The sequence below is a fragment of the Pongo abelii genome, chromosome 3 (genome assembly GCF_028885655.2).
Source record: "Pongo abelii isolate AG06213 chromosome 3, NHGRI_mPonAbe1-v2.0_pri, whole genome shotgun sequence".
Taxonomy (NCBI): Eukaryota; Metazoa; Chordata; class Mammalia; order Primates; family Hominidae; genus Pongo; species Pongo abelii.
Window position 1 is genome coordinate 88,965,518 of NC_071988.2, and position 13,047 is coordinate 88,978,564.

Genomic DNA, 13,047 nt, shown 5'->3' on the forward strand with positions numbered 1-13,047 from the left:
ACATGAGGACTTGAAATGGAATTCAGCTCTCCTATCTGTTTATTTTTATCTTAATTTTACCATGATAAGCTCCTTTTACTTTTCAGCTTAGAGATAAGGGAATATGAAGAAAAAAATGCATATACTTATTTTTATACAAACAATGGAAAGCTGAAAAAGAATAATCAGTGATCATGTATACAATAACCTACTATATAATGACAGCTATTTAAAAAGCTTTAACTACTTATCTCCTTTAATTCTCATAATAAGTTCACAAGATATTCTCATTACAGATGAAGAAACCTTGGATTAGACAGGCGGTTAGGCAACTAGACTAGGGTCCCACAGTTCCTGGATGGCAGAACCTAGACTCAAGGGCAGGTCCTCTGGCTTGAGCAAGTAGAAAGGATGTTTTATAACTATTTTTGAAAGGTGATTACAGGTTTAACTAGTTTTGGGGCTTTTTTCATTATTTCTTTCAAAAGTTCTGACATGTTTCTTCTAATTTTTCCTCGATGGATATTTCTTTCAGTAGTCTAAGCATTATGAATGGATCCGACTGAGTGTAATTTATCTCTTGTTGCTGTTAAAAAAGAATTATTTTATGGTCCAAAGTACTAAAAAGGGCCTGGTGCAGTTGCTTGTGCCTATAATCCCAGCACTTTGGGAGGTCGAGGCAGGCAGATCACTTGACCTCAGGAGTTCGAGACCAGCCTGGGCAACATAGCAAGACCCTCTTTATATAAAGACAAAAACAATTAATTAAAAAATTACTAAAAAGATCTGAGATAATGCAGGAAAAATAACAGAAGCAGAAGATCCTACTCAATTGTTTTTATATAATGCTAAACCTAGCATTAGCATGAGAAATCTCCAAGGAATTTTCATCATTTTTGTATGAATAACTCCCAGTGCTCTTAAGTTTATGGCCCTCTCCTCCAACTATTACTCTTAGGTCAAAAGAACAATGAAAATCATCTAATAACTAAACCGTTATCAATCAACCTGTTGCTTTTATAAAGTTACCAAAAATTCTGAGAATAAGGTAAAATGAACTGGAATCTAGAAAATTCATGACACAGAAACTCAAATGTGATCACTTTTATTTAAAAACTGACGTCTCCTAATCGAGAAGTTCCAAAACCACCCCATTACTCTTTCATAAACTATTGTATAAAAAAATAATTTCCTGCATATTAATACAGTACCTAAAGCATGTTCCACAAGAGATTTTCCTAAAATAAGGAAAATAAAACTTTCAGGTATCTCTTTTAGAATAAACCTAGTCTAGTAACAGAGTTTTGATATCAAGATTTATTATAAAACTACAGTTACCATTTAATTTGAAATGTCTTCTCCACAAAAACAAAGTGTATCAATCAAGTTACCTTACTATGGTATCATCTAGGAGCCTGTTACAAATGCAATTTCTGGTCCTACCCATGTAAGTAAGTTCCCTTTGTTTAATGTAAACAATACAAACATTAAAGTCTAAGAAATAACAGAGATACCAAAAAGAAGATTCCTACAACAAAATGTTCCCTACCCACAGGAGTGGTTTCACACATTCTCCACAATAAATGAACATTCAACACATACTGCTAATGAACTATTTCTTATCTTAAATTATAAAACATATATCCTATCAGTTTGCAAAAGGCATGATGGAAGAAGCATAAAGATTTCACACGTTTTTACAACAAATCCAACTACTCATCTATTCCGTTTAACTCTACCTCCCTTGAAAAGCCTATCTTAACTCCCAAAGCTAGAATTCTAGTGAACAAAAGGTTGAAAGCACTTCAGTTGTCAATCACTAGAAAATAACTGGCCATCTGCTCTACCTATACTGTATATAGTACAGATATATACTATCAATATAGTATAAATATGTAGTATAATATACATAGTATAGATATATACTATCTGCATAGAGTATAAGTAGAGCAGATGGCCAGTTATTTTCTAGTGATTTGCAACTGAAGTACTTTTCTATACTATATATATAAAACAACGTACTATTATATATTATTAAATTCTATAATAAACTGTAAATGTATTTCCAAAAAACAGGAATTTTCTTATGTTTAGTACATTTTGCTTATGTAGCAATCTGGTAGCATCTTTACATAAGACAGTCATGAGATTATAATCATCATACAGTGCTCTGTAAGTACCCTGACCTCTCCTTGCTGTACCCCTCCCCCAAGAAAGGTTCCCCTAAGCCTAGTGCCTCCAACTACGTAATAGTCATACATTTTTGTCTCATAGGTATAGAGAGGCAGGATATATATAGCATTGAAGAAATGACTGAAGATGGCTCTTACCTGATTTTTCCACAAGAATTTTATTTATAGTCTTCGTCTCCATCTTATACCTTACACCCCAGCCCTCTTGTCGACCCTGTCTCAGCCAGTCAACTGACAGACACAAAATTAGAAGAAAAGTCTGTGCTCCCAGAGATAAAAAAGAAATAATCTGTTTTGATTCTGAAGCCATATGATGGAAATCTAGGGGTATTTTACCAAGGAAATACTGTAATACCCAGTGGACAGGTTTCCTATGAATATACTTCAAGTACATCAGTGTTTAAATAAACTGCTGACTGGTATGAAAATCTAAGAATTTACAGAAATCTGAAATACATTTCCTTATACAGAACCAAATGGATTTGTGTTCATTTACAACACAACCAATCTGTAGCTAGGAAATGCCTTTACTAAAATATGCAAATCTTATCCAAGATTATTCAAATGTATTTATAACATTCAAAAGCATATAAAGGATCACAAGACAATCCTATTAATATCCCCCATCTCCTCAACAATTTTATAATTTAAACATTTTCAAGACTGAAACCTATCAAGCTTTTCTTAAGACAAACTTTTACATATAAAAAGTAGTACCTGATCCATCTGTGCCTGAACCAGATCTGACAGACCCATCTGTGAAGGAAACAGATTCAGAACCAGAGTCACTGGCCTCACTTCGAGTGTCATAATCATTTCCCTCCTCTTTCTGGTCTCTCTCATCCTGTTCATATTCTTCTTCTTCCTCCTCCTCCTCCTCTTCTTCCTCCTCCTCCTCCTCTTCCTCCTCCTCCTCTCCATCTTCATCCACCTCTTCATCTTCTTCTGCATCTTCTTCTACTTCTTCATCTTCCTCCACATCTTCTTCCACTCCTTCCTCCTCATTCTCAGTGTTGTTGCCTTGCTCATCAGAAGAACCACTGCTGCCAGTCTCATGGTCAGAGCCATATTCTTCAGAGTTCACTTCTTCCTTAGAAGACTGGCTGGATCGGCTTGCACGTCTATCCACTTCAAGCCCAATTCTCTGATGTTTAAAGAAAAAGGGAATCAGCAGTCATACAAAAGACAAGGTCAGGGTGAATAAACAGTTCTAAAGCCTCAAAAAGAATGGCTTTCTGTTTTATATCTGCAATAATATTTACTACCTCAGAACCATCTGGCGTAGGAGATTTGGCCCTCCTTTCAGGATCCCTTTTCCGGACACAGGTTTTTTCAGGTTGATTCTTATAAGGTTCTCTGGAGGCACTACTTGATAGACGAATTTTCCGATCAGCATCTAGACGCTTGTTTCTTTCAGATCTTTGATATTCCTCATTTTTATACTCTGTGACTGACTTTCCTTTTGTACTAACTATTCTTTTGTTATTGCTAACAGATGAGCTCAGTGGCTTAGAAACCAGTTGTCTTGAATGGACAGAAGGCTTTTGTCGTTTGGTATCAGTAGATTCCATTCGATCACTTTTTCTTTTTGATCCTTTAAAATACAATGTAAAAAAAAAAAAGAAGAAGAAGTATTTGTAGTATTCCATTTATTTCACCAAAGACTGACAATAATATATACATCAGGAAGGGGGGAAAAGGCCTCATTTCTTTAAAAGTCTTCTGAAAGATTTCTTCTCCAGAGTTAATCTAAAAGAAAACATAGCTTTCAACTATGGGAATAAATCCATATATTTGAGAAGTTTCATATATTAGAAAAAAACAGATTATCCCCATTCATATGGATACCAGTTTGTTATGTACATTTAGTGTTAACCGCCTCAAGGAACAAGCACAAAAAAGCACAGTCATTTTTTTAAGAAATTGAATCTCCTCTATTTATACTGTTATTTCAACAAAAATAATAGAACTCTTACATACCCTTTTTCTCATTTTTATCTTGTTCACTCTCTGGATTATACAGTTCATCATCTTGTTCTGGTACTTCAGTCAAAATATCATCCAGAACATTAAGTTCTCCATCTGCAAATAAAATTAAAAATTAATAGGGAAAAATCACTACCATTAAACATGTATTTTTGAGTACTTACTAAGTGTGAGGCCACAAGCGCCTAGGAGCTTTTACTTTCACATAAAAAGCTTTACTTTTATTTCACAATCAAGACACCAGATTAATTTCTATAAAACTAATACAGGGTAAAGAATTGGCCAGTCGTGGTGGCTCATGCCTGCAATCCCAGCACTTGGGGAGGCTGAGGCAGGCCAATCACGTGACGCCAGGAGTTTGAGACCAGCCTGGCCAACATGGCAAAACCCTGCGCTCTGCTGAAAATACAAAAATTAGCAGGGCATGGTGGCACATGCCTTTAACCCCAGCTACTCAGAAGGCTGAGGCACAAGAATCACTTGAACCCGGGAGGCAGAGGTTGCAGTAAGCCAAGATCGTGCCACTGCATTCCAGCCTGGGTGATAAGAGTGAGTGTCTCAAAATACACACACACACACACACACACAAACAGAAGTCTGGGCTATCTGGTCTACAAAGCCAGGAGTATACATCTCAGAAGGCATGAAAAGATATACTGAAGCATAAAAAGAAAATGCAAGAATGTCTCTATTTTTACCTCATTCTTTAATTTCTAATATTTCTGAGGGCTTTAAAATGTGTACAACAAATTAGTATAGAAATACGTATGTACAACTTATAAATACACATTTACCAAAAATGTGCACTCTCCACAATTACAAAGGGAAAACAACTTTACAGTGGAGAAATGTTGCACAGGCCAGATTAACCAGACAATCAAAGTTAACATCACCAGTAATGAGACAAATCAACATCATGGACCTCCTGTAACAATGCTCTGAGAATAGAACAATGCTTTTGTAATGTTCTATGCAAAACGGAAAAGCTGAACCTACATGAGGAAAAAAATCAGACAAACCCAAATTAAAGGGCATCCAAATATGTCAGTCATGAAACAAAGAGTAAGAACTATTTCACATCAAAGCAGACCAGAGAGGCATGATAACTGAACACAGCCCAAAATATTTGACATAATTGGAAAAACTCGTGAAATCTGAATCAAGTTTGTAAATCAGAGTAAGTATCAATGTTATTTTTCTAATTTTGACTGTACTATGGTTAAGTCAAAGTCCTTATAACACATATTTAAGTATTTAGGGACAAAGATATGTCTACAACTTACAAATGGTTTAGGAAAAAAGTGTGCACACATGCACGTACACACACACAGACACACAGAATGAGACAAATGTGACAAAATGCTAACATCTGCAGAATGTGGTTGGAGAGTAAAAGAAAATTCTTCACACTGCACTTGTAGCTATTATGCTTATCTGAAATTATGTCAAACTGCAAGTTACATGAAAAAATTATCAATGTGCTATATAATAAAAAAAACATTTAGAGCCTGCTGGTGTGGACTGTAAAAGCATAAAACTTGTTCAGAGAAGGGAACTATGACTATATTGACATACTCAATGATCATGAAAGCATAAAACTCAGTTTTGTCCCCACTTCTACCTTGTCCAACAAACCTTAGAAATACACACAAATACCATTTTAAATTTTAAAATAATGTACTAATGCTAATAGTAAATGTTTAAACATTAACTATTCCAATATCAAAAAAATCTTTCCAAATTTAAGGTGTGCCAAAGAGGAAGTATAAAGCCATGAAAACTGATGAGATAGAACAATTACATTTGTGGCTTCAGGAAAAAAACAAAGCCCACTTGAATTACAGAAAGGTCTATTAATTAACGTGGGGGCTATAAACAGGTTAAATGGGATTCAAATTTTCCTCAAAGTGGGAAAGAAATCAGTGACTGAAGAGAATAGTTAATACAAACGATAAGAAGGTTACATAGGAAATGGAAAAGATAACATTTTCCTTTACATTGGGAAACAGACACAGTCTAAAGATATCTGAAAATTACTATGTCTGGAATAGCAAAATTGATCATTTTGGGTGGTACCAATGCTGATATGTACTTTCTATCATTTTTCTAAAATGAAAACAGGCTATATAGGTTTTTATTTTTGTTTACTTTTTAAAAATCTTATTTAAAATCAAGATATGTCAAACAAAAAAGCTTCTCTCATCATCTAGATTCATGTTTTTGCTAAGAAAAAATTCCTTCAAGATCTGAATGGTGGCAAACACCATTTTTGGACTCTATAAATAAAAAAAAATAGTTTGATAGAAGTAAATCCACGTTTTACAGATGTTTAATAAGTACTGGGTCAAAACTCACTAATCAGTAAAAAAGTAGATCCAACAGGTCTTCACAGAATCAAATACATTTGTAGAAGACAGAAAAAATTTAAGACTATCACAATGAAATAGGCAAACATAATGCTATACAAATCTTTTCATAACATCAGTAGATCTTATTTAGAAATATCATTCCCGAACCCTGAACATTTATATTATATACTCTAGACATGCTAAATTTAATACAGAATGAAATAATTTTGCAGAATGTTAATTTAAATAAATTTAAGTTTCAAAGACACTTAAAGCCTGGTTTTCCTATAAAAAGGGGTATTACTGTTTTAAAGTTTTAATGAATTCAAATTCAGACATTGGTTGTAGTTTTAGAAAGCACCTACAACCTTTTTCAAGACAACAAATATTAACCAATGCTTACTACTTTTTAAAAATACTTTGTCACTTTTAAAATTTTATCATTTTTAAAATATATCATATATACAAATCATATAAAATAGGGCATGTTTAATCATTCATTACTTTGCAGATAAAGAAATAGAAGCTCAAATATTCGAGCTGACCAAATACACTTGTCTAGTAACAAATGGATATTAGTATGAAGTTCCAGCTTTACAAATAGACAGTTAAATCAGATGGGGAACAATAAAAACACCTTTAACCAAAGTATAAAGAACACAAATGCAAAATATTAAAAGGGCATATATACTAGAACATAAATTTCAAATTAGTGCACCAGAAAGCTCCATATCTTTAACATTACAACATTTAAAATCTACTGAAATATTCAAAATCAACTATAACATCCTCACTTAAATGATGTACACACTTTTATCCGTATTTATAGTCCATAACATCAATAAACTGTGTGGTTTTACCACAAACTGGCAAACTAAAACCTACAGGATAAACGTGGCCCACTGCCTATTTAGAATGGCCTGCAAGAATGGTTTTTACATTTTTAAGGTGCTTATTAACAAGAAAAAAAGAGCAAAGAATATGTCAGAGAACACTTACAGCCCACAAAGCCTATTTGGCCCTTTACAAAGAGTTTTGCCAACCGCTGATATAATACAAATGACCAAATTTGAAGTACTTTTCCCCATCATTGAAACTCCTTATATATACACTGGAATATGATATACAAGGGGAAAAGTCTTGGAGGTTAAGGAAATGCAGGTTATAGCTTGCATTTAGGTATCAGGAAATTCCCAGTCTTTCTGAGTTCAAGATTCTTCACCTCTGATAAGAGGCACTTAAAAAAGGTCAGTTTTGGGGAAAGGAAAAGCAGGACATTTGAATCTTCTATGAGTTTTTCAACCTGTAAGACTCTCCTTCCTTATAACTATCGGACTTTAATAAAACCTGCCTGCCCCAACCCTCTTGCTAATGACTGGGCTACGTGATATATATAAAATCTGGTCCAGAACACAAAACAAAATTCCTTCTTCAACAAAACAGGTATGGTATATACATACATGTTCGGATTATCTGCTGCTGTATAAGATGATCACCCTAAAACTTGACTTAAAACGGTAACATTTTTCATTATGGCTCATGGTTCCAGGGCTCAACCTGGGTCTCCCATGTGGCTGCAGTCAAATAGGGCTGGGGCTGGGGCTGAAATCATCTGAAGGCTTGTTCGTTGACAAGTCTCGCTGATGTCTAGGCTGGGAAGATTCAAAGCTGGAGCTTCTCCAACATTTCTCTCTGTGTGATTACTCATTACTATGGCAACCACCGAGTAGTCAGATCTTTTACATGGTAGTTTAGGACTCTCGTGTCCCAACAGAAACAGGACCAGGTAGAAATCCAGCAACACTATCACATTATTTATTCATCAGAAAAGCTTACCTAGGTTCAAAGAGAGGGGACACATACTCCAATCATTGTTGACAGAAGTGTCATACATAATACATGACAGATGTTTCCAAAATTACTATAGTTTTAAGGGTAAATATTTTAATTATATACGTGAGGTGCATTTTTAATAACAAAAAATTCATTTAAATAGGTCAATGTTAAAGCTTATAGTATTAAGTTATAAAGCTAATGTAAACTGCTTCTTCTGGTCATATTCTTCACTGACTTGAAAAAGTACACTTTGCATACATTTTAATTCATTTTTTTAACATAGAATGAATTATAAAAGAAACATTTTAATACTCTCACAAGCTACTGCTGTTTAAGACTATAATCATCACTGGCATATCCTTTTTGAGAAGAAATAATTATCTCTTTAAGATATAAAGTAATATCCACTAGTTCTAGGTTGACTTTCTTTAACCTACCTGAACAAATGTTTTTAACCATTTCCTTTGTCCTGAAATTTAACATTATTGATATTCTATATAAATAGAGATATGTATACTTTCAATTACTTCACAATAGTTTGACAGTAGTATCCCAACCCAAGAATAACAGTAAACAAAGATTAGAAATGCCAAGTTAAGAAAATGCCTATAAACACACAATTCATGCACTACAAAAATCCTAATTTCTATGACATAAAGCACTTCACATTGAAAGCCTTTTTTAGATGTCTATATAGACAACTATAGACATTAAAAATCACTGTTTTTTTTTTTGGAGACAGAGTCTCGCTCTGTCACCCAGGCTGGAGTGCAGTGGTGCAATCTGGGATCACTGCAACCTCCACTTCCCAGGTTCAAGTGATTCTCCTGCCTCAGCCTCCCGGGTAGCTAGGATTACAGGCGCCCGCCACACCATGCCCAGCTAATTTTTGTTATTTTTAGTAGAGACAGGGTTTAAACCATGTTGTCCAGGCTGTTCTTGAACTCCTGACCTCAGGTGATCCATCTGCCTTGGCCTCCCAAAGTGCTGGGATCATAGGCATGAGCCACCGCGCCCGGCCTTAAAAAATCACTAAAAATCTTTAAAAAAAAAAAAAAAAAATTTTTTTTAAGACAGTCTCACTCTGTTGCTGAGGCTGGAGTGCAGTGACATGATCTCAACTCACTGCAACCTCCGCCTCCGAGGTTCAAGCAATTCTCCCTGCCTCAGCCCCTCAGCCTCCCAAGTAGCTGGGATTACAGGCACCCGCCGCCACGCCGAGCTAAATTTTTATATTTTTAGTAGAGAAGTAGTTTTGCCATGTTGGCCAGACTGGTCTTGAACTCCTGACCTCAGGTTAAAATCTATAAAATTTTGTTCCAAAATTAAGATGCCACAAAAAGATGGATTTTTTCATAATGTGCCAGTTCAAGAAATAAGCTTAATGAAACAATCCTACATTAAACAGTATTTACATTTAGAGCTAAAATTCAAATCCATCTAAAAGTTTTACACTAGCAGTCTATAGGATAAACTCAGCTCTTGAATGCTGTTTTAAAAAATTCTAAGGATTTAATATGAAAACCCACTTAAAAAAATACTATTTGATTATTAGGGGCCCAGATTCTCACCTGAAAACAACCAGCTGGAGCAGTCTAGTCTTCTGTTAAGACACAGAGAAGGTAACACATGTCAAAGTTTTGCATGAGACAATCTGGGTTTGTATCTGGTGAACCAGTTTCTATCTGGTGAATCAGTATTACTACCTGAACAAAGAGCATGCTGGCTCTTTAAAAACAAAACAAAACAAAACAAAACAAAAACCCATGATACTATTACCTAACGTATTAAGCAAGTACTTTATCTGCCAGATTCTGGCATGCACACATATCTGCAACCCCTGCATAACACTGATCTCAAACTTCAAAAAAAACCAAGGCTCAGTTTAATACACTAAGGCACAGGAACATCAAACTAGTTTTAGTATACAGTATATAATACTTTGGGAAAGAGGAGGAAAGCTAACAGGGACAATCCTACTCAACTCCAGAAGATTAACTTCCTTGACAGTTGCAAGCACTGTGTTGTCAGATCTTCCACATTTTCAAGAGGACTCTGAAACCCAGATTTTTATTTAGAATTGCATGACTCTTAAGTGCTGCCTCAATTAAAATGAAACAGCTGGCTGCTAGATTCCACAGTTGGCTGCTGGATTCCTCCGTGAAAGTATAATCATGTGTTAATGTTTTGTATTAACATTATAATCACAAACTAATAATAGCAAAATGAGTTTTGAGGTAAAGGTACAGATTCCCAGGATATAGGAAGTAAACAAGGATATAAAAAGAGTAACAGGTCGGGCATGGTGGTTCACACTTGTAATCCCAGCATTTTGGGAGGGCAAGGCAGGCGTATAGCTTGAGCTCAGGAGCTTGAAATCTGCTTGGGCAACATGATGAAACTCCATCTCTACAAAAAATACAAAAATTAGTGGTGTGCACCGCCGCTGTAGTCTCAGCTACTTAGGAAGCTGAAGTGGGAGAATCACCAGAGTCTGGGAGGTCGCGGCTGCAGTGAGCCCTGATTGCACTACTGCACTTCAGCCTGGGCAACAGAGTAAGACCCTGTTTCCCCGCCAACCAAAAAAAAAAATCATCATTATTTTTAAGGCCTGTTCAAAAACTGACAAGATGTTAGAAATAACAAAGCTAGCTGTTTGTTGCTTGGCTGGGGGATTTTTGTTTTAGGTAAACATGGGAACTTAAAATTTACCATAATCTTTACATTCTTGGCCAGGAAGGTCACAAACTTTAACTCTAGGGATATCAGGGTAGAAAATTAACCTTTATCAGGGACAGTCATTTTTTACTGCAGAAGCTTCTGGGTCAGAAGACAGTGCTATTTATTAACATGTGAGGTTCCAGCATCAGACTAAGATTTAGTATTTAAGGAAAGTTAAATATTAAATATACTACACATTTTGTTTTCTAACACAAGGTACCAAAATAAATAATATTTTAATTCATTTAATATAATTTTAGTGGGACTTGCCAATGGAGCAACATTACTAGAACCTCCCCCTTCTATTGTCTTGTAATGTACATTGTACATTTAGACCAGTTTCTCAGTTTTTGTCATTCAAAATTGTCATTCCTCCAAATGAAGTTTAAAAACTTGGATTTCCCATCCAAAATCGCTGTCTTATAAAAAACATACAATTTAAGTGCAAAGACAGCATTTTAAATTTTCTACCTTACTTATACTATAGGTAAAATAAATATATTGGAGTATCAATTATGTACTCTATGCTTTACAGAGCCCAAACTAAAGTGAACCAAGGCAGGCAATTTTATCCTAAGAAATTACTATAGTGAGGGCCACAGTATATACACATAGTATATACAAATGTTATGGCACAGTCATCATTTTGATGTTCAGATACACAAATATTTCCTATTGTGTTACTACTGCCTACAGCAGCACGCCCAACAGATCTGTTAACTAGGGACAATAGACTATACCATACAGCCTAGATAGGTAGTAGGTTATACCACCTAAGTTTGTGTAAACACACTATGATAACACAACGAAACCGCCTAACAATGCCCATCTTCATTGTTAAATGAGACAACTGTGTGTGTGCACGTGACTGTGTGTGTACATGACTCTGTGTGTGTGTGTGTGTGTGTGTGTATATATATATACACACCTGCATGTAACCGTGTGTATAACAGCTGGGCACGGTGGCTCACACCTGTAATTCCAGCACTTCGGGAGGCTAAGGTGGGCACATTGCTTAAGCCCGGGAGTTCAAGACAATCCTGGGCAACATAGGAAGACCTCGTCTCTACTAAAAATAAAAAATTAGCTGGGCATGGTGGCACACACCTGTAGTCCCAGCTACTAGGGAGGCTGAGATGGGAGGATCACTTGAGCCCTGGGAGGTTGAGGCTGCAGTGAGCCGTGACTGCTCCACTGCACTCCAGCCTAGGCGACAGAGGCCGTCTGAAAACAATAACTGTGTATATATATATATACAGTAGTCCCTCACTTATCCAAGGTTTTGCTTTTGAGGGTTTGTTACCCCCAGTCAACTGAGTCAATCACTGTCCAAAGATATAAAAATGGAGAATTCCAGAAATAAATAATTCATAAGTTTTAAATTGTGCGCTAAGTAGTGTGATGAAATTACGCACCGTCCCACTCTGTCCTGCCTGGGAAGTGAATCATCCCTTTGGTCAACAAATATTTGCATTGCATATGTTACCTGCCATTAGTCATTTAGTAACTGTCTCGGGTAGTAGATCAACTGTCCACATATGGCAGTGTCAGTGTTCAAAGTAACCCTTATTTTACTTAATAGCCCCAAAGCACAAGAGTAGTGATGATGGCATACTGTAATGAATGTTCTACTCTATTGTTGTGGTTGATCTCTTACAGTCCCTAACTTATTAATTAAACTTCATCATACGTACATACATATAGAAAAAAACATAGTATATATAGGATTTAGTAATATCCATTGTTTCAGGTATCCACTGTGGGTCTTAGAACGTATTTACCAGGAATAAGACTGGTAGAGGTTGGGGGTCAGGGGAGAGCTGTTGTATAATTTAAACTGAGAAACTCTTAGCTTTGGTTATCATACTGCACATGTCATATAACCAGTCAGTCAATGAAGTCCAACCCGGTAAATATTCAAGGTACTGAAACACAATTACTGTATACAAAGAACCCAGTGAACAAGACAGATGTACTCCGGGCTC

General features: G+C 35.7%; 1 protein-coding gene across 5 annotated transcripts in view; it reads right to left on the reverse strand.

Moving 5' to 3' along the window:
• YTHDC1 (YTH N6-methyladenosine RNA binding protein C1) overlaps positions 1-13,047 on the reverse strand; it is a 37,259-nt gene that overhangs the window by 21,130 nt on the left and 3,082 nt on the right. For 4 of the 5 annotated variants that reach the window (XM_024245572.2, XM_054553269.1, NM_001377072.1 and 1 more), the window contains exons 2-4: positions 4,152-4,253; positions 3,437-3,765; positions 2,889-3,315 (exon numbers count right to left, since the gene is read on the reverse strand). In XM_024245572.2, coding sequence (XP_024101340.1) covers positions 2,889-3,315; positions 3,437-3,765; positions 4,152-4,253 — 858 coding nt within the window. Of the gene's footprint in view, positions 1-2,888; positions 3,316-3,436; positions 3,766-4,151; positions 4,254-9,912; positions 9,945-13,047 lie in introns of all 5 variants that reach the window. The other variant, NR_165077.1, reaches the window with a different exon arrangement.